Genomic DNA, 27500 nt, shown 5'->3' with positions numbered 1-27500 from the left:
CACTCACCGAGTAATGAGAGAGAGAGAGAGAAAGAGAGGGAGAGAATATGTAATGGTGTTATCTTAAGAGAGAGTTTTATATTTTCATTGGTGTCATTTTTCATTTTAAAAAACATTTCACAATATCTGTTGGCTGGTTTATTTCCATAATGATATTGAAAATGGTGGCCACGTTCTAGCAAGCACAAACCAATACCGCACAACACTCAAACACATTTACACACACATGCCACTAAAAACAGACTCACACGTCAACAACACATCAACACTCCAGACAAATAATAAATATACAACATCCATGTAACCATCCCAGGAAAGCAGCTTGTGCAGGTATGCATATGTGTGTTTATTGTGTATGAGGTTTATTAGAAATGAAGACTATTCAGATGTGACACACCTCATTTGTTCAGTTGATTAGAGAATGCAGTGGAGTGTAACACTACTGAAAACCAGCACTCCTTCCACATCTTTGTCCTCATTGTTACACTTGTTTTTCTTAGTTATATAGTGGACAGGTGGATTAATCTGACAATATTTAGATTACATGAAATTGTCTGCATTAGCCAATAAACTGTGTCTAATGAACAGAAGAGTTACTTCAACATACTTTGTGTCTGAAGTAATTTCATTAAAGCTGCAGTATAAAAGATTATATGGTTAAAAATTAACAAAAAAAATCAATTATTGAGGAAGTACATAAAAAAATCAGTGTTCAGAACTCGCCTTGTGCCTACTTGCCTTACCTTGATTCACAATGGTAAGCTTATAATAATAGTTTTTCAAGCTGTTAGTCTGATTTTATGGGAAATGTCAATTTTGCATCATTCATCTTCGATTAGCTGTCCTTAATATACAACCATAAATAAAGAGAATTGCAGGGTTTTAGCACCAAGTCCTGGTGCAGAGCAGAATGGAGGCCTTTTCTACCTCTCACCATTGCACAACAGAGGAGCCTCACAGAGGGCCCATTGTACGCCGGGGCCCTGCAGATCCCTACATGAAAGCAGAGTATGCCTCACGCTCACCTCAGGAAAAGGAAGACAAATATCTCATACTTAGAACTGAATAACTTATGTGTCTCTTCAGGACACAAAAAAAAGATGGTTGTAAGGGATTAAAGGATTTTGCAGTTGGGGGTCTGTCAGCATGCAAATTGTGTGTCCGTTGTGTGTGTGTGTGTGTGTGTGTGTGTGTGTGTGTGTGCGATGCAAGGTGTGCTAATTCTGACAGCTTGTATCCATAACTATTAGAGCAACATTATTAACACAATGAATCATTCAAAAAGGCAACCAAGTCAAAAAAACAGTGTAGGAAATGTACCTGTTTAAAAGCATTAGATGGCTTTAAAATGAAAAAGCAGAGATGAGTGTACACAATTAAACATCCAGTATTAACCAAAATCAATAAAATAATATGATATGATAATAAAAACAAAGTCCCTAATATCAGCTAATGACTTATATGGTATTGCTATATGGTGCATCCCTAACGATGTCTTCATCTACTGCAAAGACATTTATACATTTGTAAAAGTGGCTTATGTGTCCTAATAATGTTGGAGCGGCTGTATTGGGTTTTGTATTAAGCCATTGAAAAACCCATATTATTCAGCTAATATTTATTTTCACACTATGCAGAAGGGCCTCCACCCCCACCCCACCCTACTGTCTGAGAGAGCATTGTGTGTGTTTTGTGTTCTTCTATATTTAGTTCCTCCCCCATCCTCACACACGTTTAGTCATAGCACATTCACACTAGGGCTGTCAAAATGGCTGAAAAACTAAAATCGAATTTTGTACTTAAATGTTATCAAAATGCATAATTTCAGTTATGGTGAAGAATAGCTTTTGGCTTCTCCTCTGAGGCCACAAGAGGGTGCATCGAGCAAAATATTACTAATGCACGTTTATTCAAAGCATAAGATAACGACTATCTGTGAAAAAAAGTTGTAATGTTTAAAATAATGTTTATAAACCAATTATAATTAATTAAGTTGCTTAAACAACTATAAACAAAACAGCATCATGTATGTATGCATAGTTTAATACAAAGGGCGGAAAGCCAATCACACAGAGTACATTTTTCATTTAAGAACATGAGATGCAGTGGGATGGGGAAAAAACCCCGCCATAAAGTCTCGATATATGTTTTTTCAAAGTTAAACTTGCATTAATTTTACATGGCTTTCTAAACATGCGGTTCCTTTGTGCGAGATGCGAGTGCAACGGTGATAGATGACCCTCTAGAAAATGTGCGAAATATGTGTTCTGTGTGAACGGCTTTGTTTCAGTTTTGATGTAAACAAGATCTTCTCCGCATTGATGTTCTCTTTTTCCGCAATATTTTTAATGAACAACGAAGCAGCTCCGCATCTAGTGGCTTCACTATTTTTTTCATGGGAGCCGCACTGATAGGACAAAGTCAATCAGAGAGCCACGTTTACTGCGAAGTATCAAAAGTTACATCCAGTCATAAATAGCATCCAGTCACAAACAGTTTTATCAATCTGTCATCCCTGATATGCAATGCAATGCAATACAAAATGGGCTATCATTCTTTATCATTTACCAGTCAGATTTGTAACTGAGACAAGATGATTTTAAAAAAAAGTAGGATTACCTTAATGCTTGAAGGACTTAAGTTATTAAATTTTTTTATACTAGCCCATCTTGTATCTAACCATCCAAGTGCACATTCGGCGTTAAGAACTATTTAGATTAAAACTAAGTCAGGAGTGTCATGGACGTAGGACAGAGCAAGTGTAAATATATTTTTTGTCTATATTTCCATCTTGTAATGCCGCTGTTTTAGTTATTTTAATTTTTTATATAAAAGATTTGTAATAGAGCAGAGAGTGTCTGACCGTGTCTACACCGGATGCAACAGTTGTCGTGTCGTGCCACGCCCCGCTGCGCTAAAAGTCTGTCTACACGATGTGACAAAGCAACAGTTGCAAATCTTCTGAACGTAGTGTCAGTATAGTTCGTCATAAATAGAACGAGGCATCAGTTTACTGATGGGGATCGCATCGCATCGCATCGCGCCGCATTCAGTGTAGACAACATCACTGGGTTCTATTGTCTTTTGTTGGATCGCGCCACTCACGTCCGGGGTAGACATGTTGTGAGTTTTTTTTATGGGTTATGTTATAGCCCTGCTTGTTTTTAATGTTTTTATGAAATATCTGTATTGACTGCACAATCATATCATCGTATTATTTGATGCCATGCGAGCCACAAAGTAAAGCTTGGCAAACCACGCAATGAGTAACTGTGATAGGCTAACAAGAACATTATAATGTAACGACACTTACATCGTCATCGCATCTCGTGCGCCACTGATAAGGCTGCCTCCTTAATGCACAACTAAAATGAATGTGGATTTTTATTTTAAATTCGACAAATATTCGAAATTCTAATTTTTTTCACAGCCCTAACTCACACCATTGCCATAACACATACGAATCAAAAATTAATCACAGAGACAGTGCCATGCTTCCCATCAAACTCTTGCTTGTTTTGCCTCGTGCACACAAACTCTGTTCAGCACCACGGACAGCGCATGGCAGAAATGCAGCGTTTGCTTTGCACTGAAAGTTTGTTGCATTGGCGAATGTTGTTGTCTGCTTACCATCTCTGTTAATACGCTTTTGCAGTTTAGTAGAAAGAGAGAGAGAGACAGATGGATGGATGGAACGATGGATTACTTGACAGGCCTCTATTCATGCACTAATGGCTTCACACATTCAGGAAGAATGTGTATGTGTGTTTTGGTTGTGCATATTTTTTTTCAAGAACCATGTTTGTTCTTGAACAGATGTCAGTTACGCTGACAGGACTATACTTTGCTTTGTCACACCCCGCTAGACAGACAAATAAAGGCCTTTCATTAAACTGTCTCAGACCTTTATTCTGCATAGAATTGAGCGAATTCATGGTAATTTGTTTATTTGTTTGTATGTGTGTGATGCTCTTTGTGCAAATAAATAGATTGTGGACAGTCACAGACCTGTTTGAAATAGGCACATTTTGCCCCAGGGCTGTTTGGAAGTTTGAAGTGCTTAACAAATATTCAGTTTATCTAACATTTAGTGTGTGAGAGAGAGAGAGAGTTTGTATAAGATGGGGTCAGATCTGCCTTTGATGTTGCTCAATTTGTTATTTTTCTCTCTAATATCAGTCGGTTTTTGGCTTTGGTTCCTGAACACAGAACAGATGGACAGCTGGAAATAATAGACTTCAGCAAGTTGTGAGACATCTCTTGAATTTCTTAATTATCTGGAGATTATAACATGTGCTCAAGTTTTCTTTCTAATTATTAGAATATATCTTTCATTGCATACACTTACATACATATGCACAAGCTCAATCATAAAAAAGTAATCCATATGAATTGAGTGGTTTAATCCAATCTTCTGAAGAGACATGTTTGCTTTGTGTGATGATTTTTTTCCCTCACATATAAACACTGATCAGTGCACATATATCAAAACATTAAATACGGAAGCTCATGCATGTTCAAACATTTGCAAGAACCAATGAGGTTGTTTTCAATAGTGTTGCGTTTCCGTGTTTACCATATTTGATGAGCTCTGTGTGCAGAGTTAAACTGAACAGAACTGAATGGCAGTGAATCAGTTATCTGGAATAATAAGTCAAATTGATTCAAACTGAACTCAACTGAGTTGTATCAAACTAAATTTAACCAATGCTCAGGAATAAAGAGTTGAACCATACTGAATTGAATAAGAACTGATAAGAATAATCTGAATAAACTGAATTGAGTCAAACCGAAATTACGGAATCAAAGACTAGGAATAATAAGTTAATTCAATCAAGGGTAATGAGGCGAACTGAGTCATGTTGAACCAAACTGTATGATCAGAAATAATCAGTTGAACCAAACTGAATTCAGGGGAATGTACTGGAATAAAATCAAGGAGCAAAAATAATGAAGACCAAGAAGCATAGAGAAATGAGAGGCTTCTCTATCAAAAGACGGACATGATAAAACAAAAAACAATTTGAGAGAAATAGAGAGATAAGACCGCTGTGAAAGCTGATCTGTTAAATGAGGCCAAAAAAGCAAAGACAGAGGCTAAATTTGACCCTGCAGGGCTTGACAGGAGTGAACGACAGCCAAATTAAAGCAAGAATGACATGAAAAGAAAGACATTGTTTTCTTTATCTCAACCAAACTATTCTCTTCTGCAACATACATGTACAGGACCAGTAAAACTGATTTTCTGATTTCTTCTCTCATCCAGGACTTTTCGGATCTTTCCTTAGCACTTCATCTGTGTTCTCTCAAACTGTTCTTTTCATAACTGTTCATCACTCATCACATTAGGTCCAAGCAGGAGAGGAATAGGAGGGAAAACTGCATTAAATCCACCATTAACTCCTCAGCTTCTATTGGAATCCTCTTGAGAAATCCCTTATTTTCTCTCTAGTTTTGCTTAGTAATTGGGTTTTGATCCCTTTGTAGAACACAGTGTGTGACATATGTGAGTTGAGGGCATCCCTGTGTGTGTTTGCAGGAATACTGGCAACATAGTAGAGACAAATTGTCAGTCAGTGTAGTCAGCTCTGAAAGGGATTGAATTCAGATCTAACATCATTGCTCTTTTTACCACAGGATCTTTTTTTATATTCTTACTTTGACATCATCTTCTGTCTCTCATGTAGTCCCTTTACACTCTCTAGATCTCTTTCTGTACTGTATGTCACATAAAAATACACACAAACCCCCATCTCTTTTCTGCACTTGCTTTGCACTTGTTTCTTTCTGTCATACGACACATTCCTGTCTCATGCTCCATTGCGTATGCTAAAACAGTGTTTATTGGTGCAGTGAGCGGTATGCACTGCTGTTTTGATAGCTGCAGTCTAGGGGCCTATTCCAGTGCAGGAGCTCTGTTATGGCCTGAACTGCAGCTGTCTGAAACGCTAATGCATTTATAGACGCCATCAGCAAAGAACCGAGTGCTTTCAGACAATACAGATTACAATGCAAACTTCCCACGGCCTATGAGAGTACTAAACAATGCTGCCAATGAAGTGGACAATTATGGGCCCCAGTTGATCTTGATGCTTTGTTCTTTGTTATAGCATCACAATAATGTTTTGCTTTGTATCTGTTTGTTTATTTGTTATCATAATTGGTGTTTGTTAAGGAAAATATAATGATTTATATACTTATATATCATTTATATATTGAGATACTTAGGATTAGATGGATAAAATAATAAAACAGGATAAAAAAAATCATGGAGGACCACTGTCCTGGAAATCTAACCAAAGTCTTCAGGATTACTTGGATTACAGGCATATGTATTTGATTAGGGATGAAACTAAACTCTACGGGACCAGAATTGCACATCCCTGCTCTAAAGCCACTCAGCACAACTTAGTGACTATATAGCAACACACTAGCAACCACATTGTAAAACCACTCAGAACAACTTAATGACTGTATAGAAACACCATAGCAACTGCATAATTGCACTCAGAACATCTTAGCAACATAGCAATTGCCAGTTTTGCAAATGCAAGGACTACTCACATTTTTCCTGGGATAATTAATATTTGGAATTTACAATAACTTGGTCTGTTTCCTAATGCCATACAAATATTGAATAATTGCATGTGTTGTGACCTGTCAGTTGATTATCTAAATATCTCTCTCTTTCTTTCAGACTAATATCCCCTTCCTGCAGAATGTATTGAGCAATAGCCAGTTCCTGTACGCCACAGTTGACACCCAGTTTATTGATGAGAACCAGAAACTTTTCAACCTCAAACCTACACAGAACAGAGCCCAGAAACTCCTGCACTATCTGGGTCAGTGTGTGTGTGTGTGTGTGTGTGTGTGTGTGTGTGCATTCATCATTGTTTCGCACCTGTGATAGCCTAAAATGTATGTGAGTGCATTTGTTTAAACATCTGCTGTTTTTCTCCACAGGTCACATAATGGTAAATGGACCCATGACTCCTATTCCAGTGAAAGCCAAATCCTCATCTGTTGATCCAGTTGTTCCTTCTGTTTCTCTGGGTATGATGCACACACACACACACACACACACACATACTATTTTGAAACTCTAGGTTACAAATGATTCTTTATAGGAAAAGTTTTAAAGAATGTTCCGGTCCAACTAATCTCATGAGAAAATGTAACTATTTTAAGAGTTGCTGATTTTATATTAATTCATGCTATCTGATAACGAGAAAATAAGTCATTATAACGAGAAAACAAGAAGGGGAAAAAAAATAATGCATGGCCGCTTAGAACTTCCGTAGATTTGTACAAAAACAAAACAAAAAAATACACATGAAGCTCCAAACCAAAAACCTCAGTGGGACGTAAGCAGATTGTACAACAACATACAAATGAGATCATGCAAATTCATAAGTATCCGCAACCAATTCTGCAAAAAGTAAAACAGTAAAAAATTGTCATTAGAGTGATATTAGAGTGTGTTCTTACAGTTAAAAATTGTCATTAGAGTGATATTAGAGTGTGTTGCCTGCGCATGTTTTTACATTGCATTTTCAATGCATGAAGAGTGGAGCTTTTAAAGGGGATGCGACATGCACTTTTACAAGTTGTTTGAACTGAAATGTGTGTTGGCAGTGTGTGTACACAACCACCCTATAATGAAAAACAGCCACCCAGTGTTTTTTTTTTTTATCTGGTTAAATCATTTCCCCTTTCTCAAATCGAGCTGATCTCAGATGGCGTCACACAGACAGGCCCCTCCCACGATAGTTTGATTGACAATAGCGTTCCAGCACAGACTGGACTGGTGTCTTACCTTAGACCCACCCTGAGTGAGCTGTCATCAGTCCGCCATTGTTTCACCGCCGGAGCAGATGTAGACAAGAATAACTCCTAAGCGATTGAGGTGTTTTGTTTTTGTATGTAATAATGAACATAGCAGTCGTCATTTACTCCCGACATCAGAGCCGCCGAAGATGCAGAGGATTACGTTTGTTTCTGAAGGGAATGCGCCCCCGATCTACCTAAATGCGCCTATCTTCGCACAAATCATTCGTGATCCAGCTTCACCTCCACAAGAAGTGAGTGTAAGGTTTTTTAATGAATCTTTGCAAATCGCCTTTCCTAATAATGTGCTAATTAGCAAGTTTCACAATGAATGCGGCTAAAGTTTACCGTCTCTCAGAGAGCGGCGGGGTGAGTAGAGCTCATTTGCATTTAAAGTGACATGCAATAAAACAGCTTGCTGTAGACAGGGTAAAAACAGTGTTGTTTTACACTACCATTGAGAAATTTTAACCAAGCTATGTTACAGACTTTTCATTAAGACCCTAAAGAATCATATCAACTTGTGGAAAATGGGCATCCAATGACCCTTTTAAGCTTCAGAAAGGGTGAACAAGCACCATAAAAGCATCATTAAAGGGGTCCATATGACCTGTGCATAGAGCTGGGTGATATGGCCAAAGAAATTATCACAATATTTTTTTTTCATATCAGTCGATATCGATAATTATGACAATAAATGTCAAATCTTTATTTCTTTCAAGTTTAAAGCCAGATTTTTGCTCCAAATAGTTGTAGAAACCAGACTATTCATTTTCCTTAACAAAATAAATATCTTAGTAGAAACATTTATTTCTTAGTTTCTGCATGTTCTGAATGTGATATTGTTTCAAATCAAGAAATAGGTTTGTGTTGCTTGATAATATTAATAATAATATTAGTTTTTTGTCTCTTATAATTGCACATTTGATAATAGTAGTAGCTTGAGTTAGGATGCAGATGTACATTTTTGTTCACAATCAAAATCAGTAACATCTGTAAAAATTGTAGCAACCTCATTTTTACCTCAGTAAAAATTTCAACCTCAGTTTTTTTTATTAATCATTGGTCTTCCATAGTAGCATACATTTAGATCATGATAAATAACTATATGACTTTTAGGTATTTGTATGAAAAACAGTAGTCTAAAAACATTTAGTATCAGGCTAAATGCACACATGCTATAGCTTAATCACAAAAATACTGCAATTATATTCCATTACTCCTTTAATACATTTAATACATGTCTACATTAATAATATAATAAAATTCGATACAAACACCCACATTTCTGACACAATACCATAGTGCAGTTAGTGTTACTGTAAATGCATGGTAGCCTAAATGATGGCGATTTATAGATTGAAAAGCCTTTTGGCTGTATCGTTGCACACAGTGTTTTTCCTGTTTGTCAGCGCTGTTTAATCTGCCTTTAAACTAGTTTAAATCAGCGAGTCATTTGTGTTGTTCGCTAAACTCAAGCGCTTCACACTGGATCTCACAGCGCTGTTTAGTGCTCGCGTGACCAAGACTCGTCAGGCATCTGCTGGTAAACTTTCGCTGCGCTGCTGTTTTGAACCTTGAGCCTCTTTCGTTCCGCTTTTGGCTCATGAACACTATATCAAACATCTATCGAATTCTTCATATCGTTTTATCGAGAAAAGTTATATCGTGATAATTACCGTTATCGATTTATCGCCCAGCCCTACCTGTGCACTATATTCTAAGTACAGTATTTAGAATCCCTACAATAGTTCTATGTGAGGAAGAGACACAAATGTCAGTGATTATCCACCAATACTTCTCCCTTCTATTGAGCTGTTCACTGTTGCATCCAGATCATTAGCCATTAGGTTAACCTTGAGAATCAAAGTAAATGAACCACACTTTGCTTCTTTTCTTGTGAGTTCATCTTTTCGGTGAATAAAGACTTTTTATTCAGCCTGTTCTTCAGACAAAGCTTTCATACGACTTCAGAACACAACATACAGTAAGTCATGTGGACTGCTTTCATAAGACTTTTACAGTGTTTTTGCATCCTTTAGGAAGGATGCAATTCTGAAACCATAACACTTAACAAAAATAACCAAATTTAAATAACACTTTACTTTAGGGACCAATTCTCACTATTAAGTAGTTGCTTATTAGCACATATATTACTATAATATTGGATGTTTATTAGTACTTATAAAGCACATATTAATGCCTAATTATGACAAGATTTGGACAAGGACAAGGACAAGATCCTTTAATCCTACCCATACGTAAACTTAACAACTACTTTACTAACTATTGATAAGCAAGTTTATTGAGGCAAAAGTCGTAGTTAATAGTTAATTAATATTGAGAACTGGTCCCCAAACTAAACATATGACCGTTTTTTGTGTGTTTACATGAATGAAAGTCTAAATTAAATAAGACTAAATGAATAATTTTTATTTTTGGCTAAACTATCTGTTTAATTTAGTGTCATTGTTCCTTTTAGATAATTTTTAGTTCTTTTTAGTTTTAGTTTAGTTTAGTTTTACTCCCCAATATTGCACACACATGTCTCAGGTTACGGACACACCTGCCACATCAAAAGTGTACCACAACAGATAATTTAATTTAATAATTAATAATAATTTATGCATTTAGCAGACGCTTTTATCCAAAGTGACTTACAGTGCGTTCAGGCTATACATTTTTTACCAGTGTGTGTGTTCCCTGGGAATCGGACCCACGACCTTTTGCGCTGCTAACGCAATGCTCTACCACTGAGCCACAGGAACATTATGTTTGTGGAATTCATACTCTTGTTTATAACTACCATAAACATTGGCAGCACTCCCCCCACTGTCTTCTCTCTCTTTTCTCTCTCTCTGTGGATGAACGAGAGTGTGATAATGCAGCTTTAATCCTTCCCTTCTCTCCTTCCCTCTTTCAAATGAAAGAGGGATCCGGCCACATTAGAAATCTCATTACAGGGGTTTAGGTGTGTGTGTGAGCCGCATACCACACTCCCTCTGTGTGTGTGAGAGAGATTCCTAAGGGATAGATATGTGTATGCCTATGTGTGTGCAATTAATTTAGCCAATTTTCTCCTGTTCTCATTGGCATACCTTTTTTCTTGTTTGTTGAACATGATGTATAAAATTATTCCCAAAGGACCCTTGATGGATTGTATGCATGCAAGTATGCATATCCAAAAAAAAGTTTCCCCACTTTCTTGCCGTTCTCAGTGGGACTGGCTGTAGTTTGCCGAGCATGTACAAAATCATCCCCCTGCACAATTGGACCAAATATGTGTTGTGTATGTAGGTGGTTGTATGGAAAAGGTCTATATGACTGTGTCTGTGTAAGTAGGTCACATCTGTGGTAGGTGTACCCCAAGCCTCCTGCGATGCTCCTCTGCATTGTGTGTGTTGCATATGCGTTTCAGACACACAATGAGCGATAAATAGGCTTTGGCCTTCATCTTTCCTTTCATATGGCCGCCAGCGTTCCATAAATTCTCACAACAGCACATACATTTAAACTCACATGTGGGTGTATTTATGCCTTGAAATATGCAAATCTATGCATCAATGTCTTACTTACTGCACTTCTATCATTGGTCTCCCCCGTCCTTTTTTATCTCATACTCCCTCTCTCATTGGACAGCGTGATTTGATTTGATTTTCGCTTGAATAAGCTAGCAACCCACCCAGTTTTTCTAGTTTTTATGTGTTTGCCTCATTTGCATTAATGGAGAAAGTCGGTATGTCCGACTTTGTTTGTAATGGAAGTTAACAGTACCACCACCTTCTTGCTGGGTTAATGGCCCCTCAAACTGCCAAATCTGAAACCTATAAATAGTAGGAATTTCCCATTGTCTGTTGGTTGGCAGGTGTTCTCGTAGCTTTGGCACTGACCTGTGAGCTCCAGGCAGAGAAACAATGCTTAGGTTTAGCAGAGAAATGTGGTCTGGTTTAAACTATTCAGCACATCACTTTCTTCCTGTTCTCCTCAGCAAACGTTTGTGTGGTGTTCCTGTTCTTATTTAGAGTTTACTTTGATTGGCTGCCAAAACGAGACGATGCATGACAGGGAATCAGTGAGAGGTGTCAGTGGCACTCATTTAATTGATCACCTGTTTCAAAGCTCACAATGAGAAGCAGTCAGATTACTGCAACGTCAGCTGTTTGTCAAAGACTGTCAGTAGTTAATGGTAGATAAATAGTAAATACAGTCCCTAGGAGTGTACGATATGTATCTGTGATGCTATTGTAATTGTCATTTAAAATGTGTGAGTTGGTTCTGCAACTTAAATGGTCTAAAATAGCAGTTATAAATTTCCAAGCAACACACACCAGCTTTTTATTGAATAAATAAATCAACAGTTTTTAATTATTTGGGTGAGTCAATAATTCAATGATTCTTTCATAAAGACAGTCACTTGCTTTGTTCCTGAGTGATTCAGCCTTATGAATGAAACAGTTGCATGAATGCCTCAATGACTCACTCATCTAGTGAATTCCCAGCACTTACTGGTGATTGTTATTGTTGTAATTGACCAAATCCCACAAAGTATTGAGTTTGGTATTTTTGGTAAATACTGTATTGTACACCCCTAATAGCCCCCTACTTTTATCAAGATGTTCTGAGTTGGTCAGGTGGCTTTATGTGTGTGCTGCATACACAAATATTTTTTTCTTCTTTCCAGGTGAGCCGCCCATTGGCTTCCGTGAGGTCCTGTTGAAGGAGGGTCCTGAGGGTTTTGCACGGGCAATTCGACAGCACCAGGGTCTTCTACTGATGGACACTACCTTCAGAGATGCCCACCAGTCCCTGCTGGCCACTCGTGTCAGGACACACGACCTCAAGAAGATTGCTCCATTCGTGAGCCACAACTTCAATAATCTCTTCAGCCTGGAGAACTGGGGAGGCATGTGACATATTCACATAGTCTTCAGTCATTTCTTAAGACACATACAGTCATGCCGAAGGAGCTAATTAATTAAACCATTTTTTTTTAGATGTTTTGACTTAATGGGGAACACTTGACGTCTTTGACATTACCTTAATATCTCTATTGCTTTCTCTAGGAGCTACATTTGATGTAGCAATGCGTTTTCTGTGGGAATGTCCGTGGAGGAGACTTCAGGAGCTCCGAGCTCTGATTCCCAATGTCCCATTTCAGATGCTGCTACGTGGAGCCAATGCTGTGGGATACACAAACTACCCTGATAATGCAGTTTTCAAGTGAGATTATAGGCTAAGTTTGCTCACAAATGTAACAAATGCACCAGTAATCTCCCAAGTTGTACTAATTTGGTAAAGATGCTCATATTCATTTGTGCAATACATTGGACATAGATGTATCATACCCCTAACAACTACATAGCACCACAGTAAAATTCTCTCAGAACTCATTATCAGCTGCATATCAACATGCTAAAAACCTCTCAGCACATCTTAGCAACCACACTTTGTCATAGCAATGAGTTTCTTAGAATTTCCACATTCCATAGTAAAAGCAACATCTGATGATAACTGTTGGAAGTACATCATATTCTGGCAAGCATTAAAATGTCTGATGTCAATGGCTTGACTTGAATGTGCATTCACACAAATGTCTCTCTTTACTCTTATAAACCATAAATGTCAGTTTTGAAGGAGTTGCCTGTAGTGCAGAGCTGACAACCTTATTTCCATTTATCTTCACTTTCTCTTTCTCTAGATTCTGCGAGGTAGCCAAAGAGAATGGAATGGATATCTTTCGTGTTTTTGACTCCTTGAATTATATTCCCAACATGCTTTTGGGGATGGAAGCAGCAGGGGCGGCTGGAGGCGTGGTGGAGGCGGCTATTTCTTACACGGGAGACGTGTCTGACCCCATGAGACAGAAATACTCACTGGAGTACTATCTGAAGCTGGCCAATGAGCTAGTTAAGGCTGGAACACACATACTGGCTATTAAGGTAGATCACGTGTACAAGGAAAAAACACGTACACAGAATTGGCCTGACAATCATATGTTTCACATTCACAGAGGCAGAGGTGAAGGATTTGCTAATATAACCGCTGTTTTTTGTGTCAGGACTCTTATAGCATGATATTTTCAGCTGTGTTTGGCAGTTACTCAAGGGTGTAATGACTGAAGACATTGACAGTAATACTCATTCTCACTCTGTTATTTCGGTTTCTTCTCTCTTTTTCTTTGTTGAGCCGCTGTAATGACAGTGATCGTCATAATGTGGTTTTCTTTTCTGTGGGGTGCACTTGAGTGGTTAAAAGCAGCTCTGCTCTTTTTTCTTCCAGGACATGGCTGGCCTGCTGAAGCCCGAAGCCAGCCGTTTAATGATTGGAGCACTGCGTGACCATTTCCCTGATGTCCCTATCCATGTTCACACTCACGATACTGCAGGTGCGGGAGTCGCGGCAATGTTAGCCTGTGCACAAGCAGGTGCAGATATAGTGGATGTAGCAGTGGACTCCATGGCAGGCATGACCTCTCAACCAAGCATGGGTGCCATCGTAGCCTGCACCAAAGGAACCAAACTTGATACTGGTGAGTGGACAAGAAACATGTAAAAAAAATTTGATAGATGTTTCACAGGCAAAAAAGCTCAATTTTCAATAGTGTAGTGATGCATGAAGCTCTGTTCTCACAGAAGTCACTTTCAACATGGCACCTTTCTGTTGCAACTTGAACACAAGCAAAATCTGTGGGGGAACTTTTTTGCCCTAAAGCTAAACTCCCAATTGCATGGATTCCTGTTAAAATTTTTGCGAACTGACTGAGAAAATCCCCCTAATAGCAATAGATATGTAAAGCACTAAAAGTCACTAAAAGTGGCTTAAGATATTGTATATGACATATGGGTTATGATTTACGATTTATCTTTAAACATTTATTCCATCTGCGCTATTGTTTAGTTCTTGGACTATGTAGACATGCACTCTGACATCTTTATCCACTGCATTTCATCTGAAAGTATTTAATAGCAGTTCAGCTTTAAAAAAAGAGTCAGAGCCATAGGCTAGTGGGCAGAGCTCTTGACATATCAATGCTTCAGGGGACCCAAGTTTGACTTGAGGACTTTTTCATTCCTGTTCTAGTCTCTCCGCTCCTATCACCTGTCTCTCCTTGTGTCAAATAAAGTAAAAAAAAAACAAAAAAACTTTAAAATATAAAAAATGTATTTATATAAAATAACTTTCAAAAGTTTGGGGTCAGCGAGATTTTTCAGTGTTGTGATAAAAATACAGTGAAAACAGTAACATTGTGTAATTATTGCAATCAAGAAAAAAATGTTTTCTATTTTAAATGCATTTTAAAATGTAATTTATTGTTATCATGACAAAGCTGAATTTTTAGCAGTTATTCCCTTAAGAAAATTAACTATGGTTTTACCACAAATAAAACCAAAAAACTATGGTTACTATAGTTGAACTGTGATAACCGCAAATTACTTTTTACACATGAACACATTTTTCTAGTCTTCAGTGTCACATGACCCTTCAGAAATCATTCAGATATGCTGTGTTCTTGAACAACATGTGACTTTTGGTCCACACTTTTATGTTTACATAAAGTGTGTTTCTGGCCTAGGTCAGTACATGTGCAGTTTAATTCAACAAGCTGCCCATGATCAGTTTAATGTTGCCTAAGTTGCAGGCAGGCTCAATTGATTAATGATGTCTAATTAGTCAAGTCGCTAAGCTCATTAATCAAGGGACCCAGTAGGGGTTGTCGTCATATATCAATACATTTGTACTTTTATACAGTTGTGTGCATGTGTGCTGTACTGTCCGTGCGAGTGTGATAATTGCCATATTCTGAGAGGCATGTTAAATAAAAGGCCTACTGTAGCAAACAGAGGAATGTGTTGACACACCTTGGACAAAGACTAATGACAGAGAAGAAAAGAGAGGTAGAGAATCTTCCCATTCCTCTCCCCCATTTTCTTTTTAACTGCACTTACACATTTATTTCCCCTTCCTCCACTTCATTACCGTCAGTTAAATCATAGCTCCTCTTCCCAGCCTTTCCCTCCCTCTCTCCCCCTCTTCTGTCCCCCAAATATGGTACCTCTGAGACAGAGGTGATAGATAATGGCCGCTGCACTTCAGTTTCAAATTCTCCAGAGTATAATCTTATGTTATTGAACAATCTCTCATGTAGCCACACCATACACAATAATCTGTCAATATCTCTCTTTAAACACTGAGATACCATACCCCCCACCCCCAAAAAAATTTTCATACAAACATAGCCACCACAATGCAAGTTCTGGGTGGTTGCCAGAACGTTGCTATGCGGCTGCTAGGGTGTTCTGGGTGCTTGCCAGGAGCATCGCTATGCAGTAGCTGGGGTTGTTGAGGTGGTTGCTTATAGACTTACATCAGAAAAGCACTAGATATGGCTGGAGTACATCTTACATTGTAAGTTAATGGAATAGTGGAAACATTTTAGTTTGGGGACCTCTCACTATTCTATAATAGTGTATAATAGTGAGAATCTCACTATTAATTAGTTGCTTATTAGCAGTGTTGGAGGGTGACTAGTTACATGTAACAGAGTTTTATAAAAACGGATAGTTCCGGTCCTTGATTCTGATTGGTTGAGCCGTGTTCGAAGCTGTTGTAAATGACACTACAAACATACACCTTTGTTTACTTCTGTGTGTTGCTTGGCAATAGGGCTGTCGCGATAACCGCAATATCGCAATACCGCACTATTGAAGAGCAAACCGCAGAGGAATGCAAGAACCGCAGCAACCGTGATTTTTGCGTGTTTTCTTTTTTCGTAAGGTTATGCCCTTCTCGTTTTACACTTCATGCATGTGGACTGAATATTAAACAAGTTAGTAATGATAACATAATGTGTACCATGCTGATTTGTACAGAGGCTTCGTAGATTTGCACTTAACAAGCCTATAAACAGACAGTGAATGAGAGAGAGATCGACTGAGCGCGTGCGATTACTTGTGTCTGTCCTCCAGGCCGAGTCATATATATTTGTGAAAATAGGTTGTCATGTTCAAGGAAAGTGAAATCTCTGTCTGGTCAGCTGAGCCTTCTAAAGTGGCGCTCAAAGTTAAAATGATTTCAACAGCGTGTTTCATTGGTCTCTCTTTGAATGAATGAATCAGCGTTTTTGAACGTGTAGTTGGTTTCTGCATATGACCTCGTTAGTTAGATTGTAACACATAAACACACAGATTATATATATATATATGTGTGTGTGTATGGCGATAATACCGCATACCTCGCTATTGTGTCACTCAAAATTACCGCAAGGGAAATTCCCTCACCGCGACAGCCCTACTTGGCAACCACTTTGTTGGAACCACAACTGTTGCTGAGGAACTACATTGATTGGTGGAAGAATACCTTTTTTTAATTTATATCATTACACTTTATTTGCTGGATTTGTATTTGCACTTTTTATTCTGTGAAACCTTACTATGTATATGGAATAACCGTTTTATAAAAGCAATAAGCCCTGTGAAGCCGTGGTTTACAGTGAATTTTTAACAGCTAAGGGGGTTTTAGGCACTCCGCGACAATGCCCCTTAGCTGTTATAAATTCACTGTAAACCACGGCTTCTTGGGGCTTATTGCTTTAACGTAATTTAAATGCAAAATAAATGTAACTGTAATCTGTTGCAATTGCTGAGAAAAATATATGTAATTAAGTTGCAGTTACTTATGAAAATGTTAACAATTGCAAAGGGGGTTACATCTGAATATTTTCACACACATACAGATTTGGTTGATTTCTTTCCTAAATTGCATTGACTGCTTTAAAATATCAGACACCAATGTAAACAATGCAAGGCATTGTTAGAAGCCAGTGTTTCCTATCATAGTTGGGCAAAGATTTGATTAAAAAAAACGTATCATAGCTATTAAACTATATCTTATGATTTTAAATCTGTATTTAATCTCAGAAAGAATCTCAAAGTAAAAAGAGGTGCTAAAGTCTGGTTTTGTGGTGGCTGTGCTTTAAAATTTAATTATTATAATCCTAATTCAAGTAATGAAGAGTTTTGAAAGTCTGACAGTAATCAGTGTTGAGTACTACTGTACTGTTAACCCTGCCTGCTTTAAATGTTTCAAAATGATTAACAGATTAAAAAGTTTAGAAAAAAAATTTAAATTTAAAATTAGAAAAGTAATCAAATTACAAAATGTTTATTATCAAATGTAATCAGTTACATTAATAAAGTAATTGGAATTACTCTACTTATTACATTTTAAATAAGGCAACTTGTAATCTGTAACCTATTATATTTCCAAAGTAACCTTCCCAACACTGCGTATTAGCATGAATGTTACTAGCACATTAGCTGCTTTAAGTACTTATAAAACACTATTAGTGCCTTATTCTGCAATACCAGATTTTAGATCCCTTAATCCACCCTAACCCTAAACTTAATAACTACCTTACTATTAATAAGCAGCAAATTAGGAGTTTATTGAGGGAAAAGTCATTGCTAATCGTTAGTTAATAGAGAGAAGTGTGTGACTAGGTGAAAGCCGAACATTTTCTACTGTGTAAAAACTACACAGTTTGCAGTATCATTCATGTCAGCAACACAGATTGTGCAGGTTTATATCCTGACCTTTAAAGGGGTCATATGATGCTGCTAAAAAGAACATTATGTTGTGTATTTGGTGTAATGCAATGTGTTTATGCGGTTTAAGGTTCAAAAAACACATAATTTTCCACATAATGTACAGTATTACCTCTATGCCCCGCCTTTCTGAAATGCGTCGATTTTTACAAAGCTCATCATTCTGAAAAGCGAGGTGTACGCTGATTGGCCAGGTATCCAGTGCGTTGTGATTGGCTGAATACCTCAAGCGTGTGACGGAAATGTTACGCCACTTACCATACTGTGATGCCGTGTCCCGGCGTGATGAGACAACACCAATAAAACCCATTACAAACGAGGAATTTGTTGCATCTAGTGGGGACATAATTAATATAATATAATAATATAACATAATATAATGACTTATACTGTCGTTTTACGCGTTGCGTTGCGTATAGCGCCGGATAAACATAAAACCATGTCTGCATTTGTGATTGGAGAAACGACAAACAACAAGTGCTACTCTACACTGCTCAAAACTCGCGTTTGCTGCACACATCTGAATATTTGGGTTGAACGGTTATGGAACAGTGTTGTAAATACAATTTAACCACTGATTTCTAGTTGTGTCCTCTTTTGGAAGGCCAAACAAAGTATTTTCGTTTTCGCAACGAAACACACGGCGTCTTCACAACATGGTGGCGGCGGTGGCAGCAACAATAAAGTTACGCCGCCTTTCTTTGCTTGAACATTTGGGCGGTGCTATGCAAATCTTCCCACACAGTGATGTAGACATGTGGGGGGGCGTGTTTAAACGAGGCGTTTTAGGAGGGCGTGGACGAGTCTTAACTTTTATAAAGAATATCTCTTTGGGGTTGAGACTTTAGTCTTTGCAACTTTAGGGATCTTATCTATGCACAAACAGCTTGTAACACTCCAAAGAGAAAGGAAAATTTGAAATTGCATAATATGACCCCTTTAAATCTTAGAGCTAAAGGGCACAAACCTTAAAGGTCTGTTCACACCAACACATATTTGGCACACAAATTAGTTCCAGTTTTCAGATACAATTTGTCCGTTCTGATTGGTGCATAAAACAACGCTGATGGGCTGAATGAAAATGCAATTCCACTCTCTGACATAGATGGCACTTATACAAAAGAAAAAATACCATGGTTACCCCAGTTAAGGTGCGAGCACAGTACACTTTTCATTCCATTGAATTCCATTCATACGCATGTGAATGCTTGAGTCTGTAAATGCAAGATTGTGCAAAGAAGTTGTGCATTTCACTGCGTTCTAAAGTTCCACTTTGATGCACTCTGACCTGCAAATTCATATCATTTGAAGACGTGTGGCCAATCGAAGATTGCTATGTCACGCTGTGCCCTCTTAGAACACAAACTCTAAAGCTGCAGATCTGCAGTGTTGCAAGAAAATTTAGTAGATTGTGTGTGTATGTATAAATACGACAAAATAACCATTTCCAGATTCTTCCTCTGCTGTACATTTATACATTCATTTAGTTATATACAGTTGCTTTGAAAAACAGTCCGTTCATGAATGCCACCAAACCGTAGTTTAAAGCTTTGGCTCTGGGCATTTGACTGAAAGAGCAAATCTCTATTAAAAAAGAGAAGAAGAAAAAGCATGCAAATGGTTGTGTCAATCGGAACAGATGTCATTCATTTTAATTTAATATAGTGAAATTATTTTTGTTATATATTATGTTTTATATTTTATTAAACAGTGCCAGAGACAATGCAATAGGCCCAGACATTCAACTGAATGTATAGACACATAATGACAGATTAATTTAAAGTTATTTCTCTTTATTTATTTATTTTTAATCTTTTTAAGGTTTACCTTTCAAACAGCTAACTACATTAGTACACTATATATATGACCCGTCCAAAAATGGAAAAAGAAAAATGGAAAATGCAAAAAAATGTGTGAGATTAGAATTGAGTATAGATATATACATGCCATATATATTTTGTGCTTTTCTACCACCTAAGCATGTGTGTTTGTTTAAGTACACAGTTTTTTATTCATGAGCACATCTGTTGAGGTAATTGGTCATGGAAGACCTCTAGTTTCTTGAAGATCCCTCATTCCCTCTCATCACTCTCTCTTACTGTCATTGGTGTTCTCTCTAGTGTATTGCACTGGTTAATTTAGTTGCCAGTGTAGCAAGCTAGCACAGGTAAAGCTTTAGCTCACTGTCTCTGCATCAGCCATTAGAACAGTTTGTTATTAATGCTGGACACACATTTGTTGTACCCCACACTTGCCAAAGCCTCTTACACATGTCTTGTGTTGATTTGTTGTTAGTTTGTTAGTTTAGTTTTTATTTTATTTTATTTACATTTATTTCTGCATTGCCCCATCCAGCTGCCCTGCTATTGATTTGTGTTTCTTCTTTCTTCTCTTTTCTCGTTTCCTTTCTAACACACTTCTAGTCTCTCAAATATTATGTCCCTCCATTTTTCTTCCTTTAGGCGTTTTTGTTCACTTATTCTAATCTTTTCCTTTATTTCCAGATTTTGCCCATTCTCTTTCGCCTACACTCATCTGTCCCTATATGTTTGTTTTGTTTTTGTCCTTCTATACTGTATCTGTAAGTTAATTTTCTTCAATTTCCATGTATTTCCATGCAGTCTTCAAGCCCACTGCTTCCACTAACACTTCTCTTTCATTCCCCATCTGTCACTTTTTCTCTGCATCTCTCAATTCTCAGTGGAAAGTTTGGACTCACTTTCACAATCAAACCTTTTATCCCTCTGCAAGCCCTTTATGTTCACTTTTAAAAAGATCTCTGCTTTGTCTTCACTCTCTCTCTCTCACACACACACACACAAATTCTTTGCAATGTCGTGCATTATATGAACAAACTGTTCTGACCTCAGAGCTCAACACAAAATGCAACACTTAGCTTAGTTTTGCTTAGTTCAGAACTCAGAGCACACCAAGTATAGAATTATGTCATATAATTGTGCTGTTGTGTGTTTTCCCTGCTGGAAAAACATCTCAAACCAGTGTTTGCTGATCTTAGCTACTTAACTGGACTCCCATGCAGAAGCCTGTTTCTGACTTTGCATACAAATTTGTATCTCATAATTGCTACTTTTTTATTGCAACTTTATATCTCCCAATAATGACTTTGTCTCCGTGTGATTTGGTATCTCAGAGTGTGACTTTATATCTTACAGCATGATTTTTCATCTCACAATGCAACTTTATATCTTACAGCATGATTTTTCATCTCACAATGCAACTTTATTTTACAATCTGACATTATTTTAAGCTTTATCTCCTATACTGCCAGCCTGATCCAAGTGGGTGTTAAATTAGCTGGTTGGCCAACTGCTCTCCTAGCTGAAAGTACCCAAAACCACTCTAAAACCATCCAAACAGACCAGAATAACCAGGCTTTGCCACACTGGGAGACCAGGCAACCACCTTGGTCTGCAAGTGAATGGCATACTTTGTTTGAGAATCTTGTCTTAAATCTGCTGTAAGCATTTTTTAGAATATCATGCATTGAATATCCCTATTACCTGACAGATATCACTGAAATAGGTGCCCTGAGAAATCACGCTCGTCTCTATGACAGCCCAAAGCAAAGCTCTGTACGCTGCAAAAAATAATCTGCCCATCAGAAAATTGTATTATCATTTATAGCTCATGCAAGCACATATACATACACACTACAAATACACATTCATAAACACATTAATTTTAGAGGCATTTAGGGACATTTATCTACTGTAGTACATTGAGTACAGCACACAATGTACACTGACTTCACTTAATGGACTGGTTACTATTATCTGTTGGAGTGACGCAAACCCAGCAGGAGCATTAATAGCAGGGAGCTTCTCACTGATGACATACAAGCGTGTTAAAAATAAAAAGTGTGTGTGTGTGTGTGTGTGTTAAAAATAAAAAGTGTGTGTGTGTGTGTGTGGCCTGGAAACTGGAAAGATGACTCTTGTGGCATCAGGCTTAATTAAATCCACATTGATTATTACAGCCTGACTTTATGCAGGGCCTTTATTGATGGATTGATGGTGTGTTTTGAGATGTGTCAGATTAGGACAACAGTCTCTATCAGTCAAATGTCACCAGCAAAAAAGAGGAAGAAAGAGCTACCAACACTACCACTTAAATGCAAATGAAAGAACAGGGTGATTAATGTCACTAAATTAATACTTTCAGCCCAATCGTTCCCATTTTTAATATATATATATGTATGTATGTATGTATTTCCTAGGTTTTAAAGACTTAAGTGATGACTAATTACTCTGAGCAGTCACTGTATCTTGTTAAACAGATTTGAAAAGGCAATCTCATGTCACAATCTATGTGAATATTAAATTCATATTATGAATATGGAGTAGTAGTATGGTTAAATAATGTTTATGGCCAAAACTGTGACCTGTACATCATTTGAATGATTTTTGATTGTTTCATTGCTTGGTGCTTATAAACAGCCTACACTAAGACTACATAAAGGATAATCTACAGTCAATACAGACCCGTGCTCTGCGTAGGGGCAATGATCACACTTTCTGGCTGCCTGTACATTTCCCTGCTAATTATATGGCTACTTATCAAATAAATAAATAAACCGATATGAAATATAGATTTTTTTTTTCTTCATGACACAAATAAACCAGCTTTGAGGGAAAGCATGACACTACACACTTTGATTTGTAGAAAATGTATGTTTGAAATTCAGACAGAAAGTAAAATGTATATTTTTTTTACCACAAATACCATGATTAAACTATGATTAGTGTAGCAAAACCATGATTACTTTGTTTACCATGGTTTAACCATAGTAACCATGTTTTTTGGGTAAAAACTGTGTTTATTTGTAGTAAAACCATGGTTAATTTTCATAATTGATGGGAGTAAGCAGTCACTGCAGAGAAGTATTGGCACGTTTTGTTCACCAGTTTTCTGATTGGTCGATATTTCTCTGCAGAATCATGGGTAGTGTAGTTAAAATTTAAATTGGTGTCTTATGTGAAGCCTTAAAGTCACAATGAAATTTTTTTCACTCATATGACTTAACCTGATGGAGGACGCGCTCAGTCATTCAGGCAGTCTCTCTCTCTCTCTCTCTCTCTCTCTCACTCTCTAGGCATGTTTTGTGCCGTTGATCGTCGTCGTCATCCTTAATAAATAAAACATTTTTTCATGCTTGGGTGTTGGCTGTGAAGCCAGTGGAGAGAAATCCCCCACCACTAACTGCAAACTGGCATTCAGATCTGCATTTTGTTAGCAATGCCCCAGCTTCCAACGATCCAATCAATTCCCAAAGGACGAAATCAAGTCCCGCCCTGTCATTTCAGATGCTGGTTCACTCGGATATACGTCACAGTAGAGAAGAAAAGACAATCGCAACTTCCGTTTCATGCTGACTTTAATGTCAATGTCAACGCATGTTGACCAATGTGCTTTACACCATCTCAATATACAAATCAAATAAAGAAAAGAAAAAATCACCTAAAACAACAACAACAATAATAATAATAATGCAAAAATTATCAACAAGAAGAATACGCCATAGCAAACAAATGTCTTTAGCTGTACTTTGAAAACATGTACAGAGTCAGTATCCCTGACATGTAAAGGTAAGCTATTCCAAAGTCTTGGCGCTACTGCCGCAAAGAAAAAAATTTAAGTAAATTTTTAGTTGATGATCTCAAATTTCTTCCACTCTGATACTCAGTTAGCAGCTCTGATAGATAAGTAGGTGCAAAAAGTTTGTATGAAGCCGTATCTCTTATTATCCTACAGTAAATTTTCTGCATTTGTAACACACTTCTCCTGCCATGCAGGTGTTTCTCTGGACAGAGTCTTTGACTACAGCGAGTACTGGGAAGTGGCTCGTGGTCTGTACACTCCCTTCGACTGCACCGCCACAATGAAGTCTGGTAATGCAGATGTTTATGAAAATGAGATCCCAGGGGGCCAGTACACCAACCTACACTTCCAGGCCCACAGCATGGGTCTCGGTAACAAGTTCAAAGAGGTGAAGAAAGCCTACGCCGAAGCCAACAAGCTGCTGGGAGACCTTATCAAAGTAAGACCTCCAAAAATCTAATTTTGATTCCAAATGTGTCACCCACTCTTTCTTTTTGTTTCTTTCTCTCTCCTCCTCCCCTGTTTCACATACTGAAGAGTGTCCTTGAAGGCCAGAGAATAAAGTGACTTCTTTCTTTTCTATTAGATTTGCTGTCATTTATATTCCACAAGTATATAGTCGAAGCTCTTGTCCCTGTTGATTCAAACCTAGCAATTAACTTAAAACATAAAAATTTGCTGCAGTGTACCCAAAATGGAAACAAAATAATTTAATCACAAGCACACTTCATTCTTTCCTCAGTTCAAATTTAAATAAATACATATTACAAAGTTATTTTAGAAACAAGGCATAGTACAGATTCTGGATGTAGAGTTCTCATTCAACATGATGAGCTGACGTTCTGCAATCGTCCAGCATCTCTTTGGCTAACATAAGAACAAGTTCTGCCGCTTTGTGTCACAGGTACAGTGTGAACAGTGTTCTGGTTATCAGACGATCAGTCTCATAATCTGATACCAGCAGTCAGTGTCACCTGCCAATGTTGGCTTCTGCTGTGCTGCACTCTGCCCTCTAAAGCCAAATTAACCAATCAGCTGAAATGTGTCTGGCATCGCTTGCTTCAGTCTTCCACTCAGTGCAATCAATTATTGGGATTCTCCTAAAATAAGTTTCTGTTTACCTACAGTCTATCTGCATGTGATTGTTATTCAATTCACACTCTTTTTTTTTCCCACGCCATCTCTCTTCAATTTAGTTCATGGGTTGGGGGGAAATTGGCTGGACTTTGGGATCTTGTGGTGATACTCCATTTATATTCCTTTTGCTGTTGCCATCTCTCTCTCTCTGCCAGGTTATGTTCAGAATAGCAAAGTAGTAGCCTTATGCATTATTTATACTTTGTACAGTATGTGCATTTTCTTAATGCACGGAATACCTTGATGGCCTACTACATTTGCCAGAATGTGCCGTTTAAAACCATTTTTGGTAGGATGAATGAACCAAGAGTGATATCCTTCACCAAATGGTAGGGCAAAATTTTTGTTATTTGCCAAAAGTTAAAGGGAAAGTGACAGTACAGACTTTTCCATTAAAACAAAACATTTGTTTCAAATAAATGCTAGAATCCTGAAAAAAAAAATTATATAGCACTTAAATAACTGTTTTCAGCATTCATCATATTACTTGAGCACCAAATCAGCATAGTAAAATTATTTCTGAATGATCATGTAACACTAAAGAAAGTAATAAAGGAGTAATGGCTGCTGAAAATATGGCTTTGCCAACCCAGGAATAAATTACATTTAAAAATATTAAAACTGAAATCAGTTATTTGAAATTATAATAATATTTCACAATTTTACTGTTTTTATTAGATTTTTAATCAAATAAATGCAGCCTTGGTGAGCACAATAGACTTCTTTCAAAAAACATTTAAAAAATCTATATTTAAAAATATCGAAATATTAGGCAGCATAGTGTATATTTTGCACAATAAGCATTATGCTAGTTTTCGGTTCTGAACACAACCTTCATGTCTTGCTCTTTCTTGCTATTCGGTTTGCTGAGACACACACCAGCACACAAGTACACATACTCCTCTAAATCTGTTTCTTTTGAAGCAGCAGCAAGCACTGACACACACAAACCGTTCTCTTGAGTTCAAAGCACTCGCTGTCCATGCCGATGGCCAAACAGATGTACCCTGTCAGTTAGCCGGCGATACCCTGCACAATAACACAGGAGAGCGTAAACACTTCTAGACCTGTGTGTGTGTGTGTGTGTGTGCGTGTGTGTGTGTGTGTGTGTGTGAGAGAGAGAGAGGTAGCAAATAGTGAGAAAGAAAAACAGAGCGAATGTCTTGAGTTCAAAGCACTCGCTGTCCATGCCGATGGCCAAACAGATGTACCCTGTCAGTTAGCCGGCGATACCCTGCACAATAACACAGGAGAGCGTAAACACTTCTAGACCTGTGTGTGTGTGTGTGTGTGTGTGCGTGTGTGTGTGTGTGTGTGTGAGAGAGAGAGAGAGGAAGCAAAGACTGAGAGACAGAAACAGAGAGCAACTGAGATGTACACAGAAGGATTACAGTACGTCAGAAAAGCAGTAAGAGGAGACACTGACAGGCATGAGGATTACTCTGCGTGTGTGTGTGTGTGTGTGTTTGATCCCCTCTTAATCCTGTCTCAGTCTCATCTTATAACACTTTTCCCCGACAGCCTTCATTACAGTGACTTGGCCTGACCGAGTTTTGCATTGTGTCTGGGTACTTAACAAATCCTCTACTTAATTAACAACTCATTGATTTTTCTCTCTATTCCAAGTCAAGGCAGAAATTGAAGGATTTCTCAGTAACTGAGGGCGGCATCTTCATAATTTGAATCTTTCACCAGAAACATGCTTTCTTTTGGATTCCGACAATCCTGTTGAGCTACAGACCAACATGCATATTTAAGAATTGATCATTGATCAGCCACCATTCTGAATTTTCAGATATTTTCTATGGCAGTGACAGCCTTGTAATGGACAGTATATACTGTTTAAAGTCTACTGTTTTAAAAAGTATTATGTTATATGTAATATTACAGGTGCATCTCAATAAATTAGAATGTCATGAAAAAGTTAATGTATTTCAGTAATTCAACTCAAATTGTGAAACTCGTGTATTAAATAAATTTAATGTACACAGACTGAAGTAGTTTAAGTCTTTGGTTCTTTTAATTGTGATGATTTTGGCTCACATTTTACAAAAACCCACCAATCTCAACAAAAATTTGAGTTGAATTTCTGAAATAAATGAACTTTTCCACGACATTCTAATTTATTGAGATGCACCTGTACATATTCAGATGGTAACTTACTACAGCTTACTACATTGGTTGTTTAAGTTTTGAGTGACTTCTGGTCTTTACTAAAAAGAAAAAAAGGATTTTACATGTATTTTGCACCAGGTGTTTACCCCCCAAAAAAAAAAAAAAATATATATATATATATATATATACAGTGGGTAC

The 27500-nt window shown here is 37.6% G+C and overlaps 1 protein-coding gene across 1 annotated transcript in view; it reads left to right on the top strand.

Annotated features, from left to right (window-relative positions):
* The window catches only part of pcxb (pyruvate carboxylase b), a 215090-nt gene that overhangs the window by 154360 nt on the left and 33230 nt on the right, over positions 1-27500 (top strand). Inside the window, exons 11-17 of the mRNA XM_016269466.1 lie at positions 6698-6842; positions 6964-7053; positions 12509-12730; positions 12891-13047; positions 13526-13766; positions 14107-14356; positions 24245-24489. Coding sequence (XP_016124952.1) covers positions 6698-6842; positions 6964-7053; positions 12509-12730; positions 12891-13047; positions 13526-13766; positions 14107-14356; positions 24245-24489 — 1350 coding nt within the window. The remainder of the gene's footprint in view (positions 1-6697; positions 6843-6963; positions 7054-12508; positions 12731-12890; positions 13048-13525; positions 13767-14106; positions 14357-24244; positions 24490-27500) is intronic.

This window comes from Sinocyclocheilus grahami, unplaced genomic scaffold, assembly GCF_001515645.1.
Source record: "Sinocyclocheilus grahami isolate Dianchi unplaced genomic scaffold, SAMN03320097.WGS_v1.1 scaffold52.1, whole genome shotgun sequence".
Lineage (NCBI taxonomy): Eukaryota > Metazoa > Chordata > Actinopteri > Cypriniformes > Cyprinidae > Sinocyclocheilus > Sinocyclocheilus grahami.
This window is presented reverse-complemented; position numbering and strand designations above follow the sequence as displayed.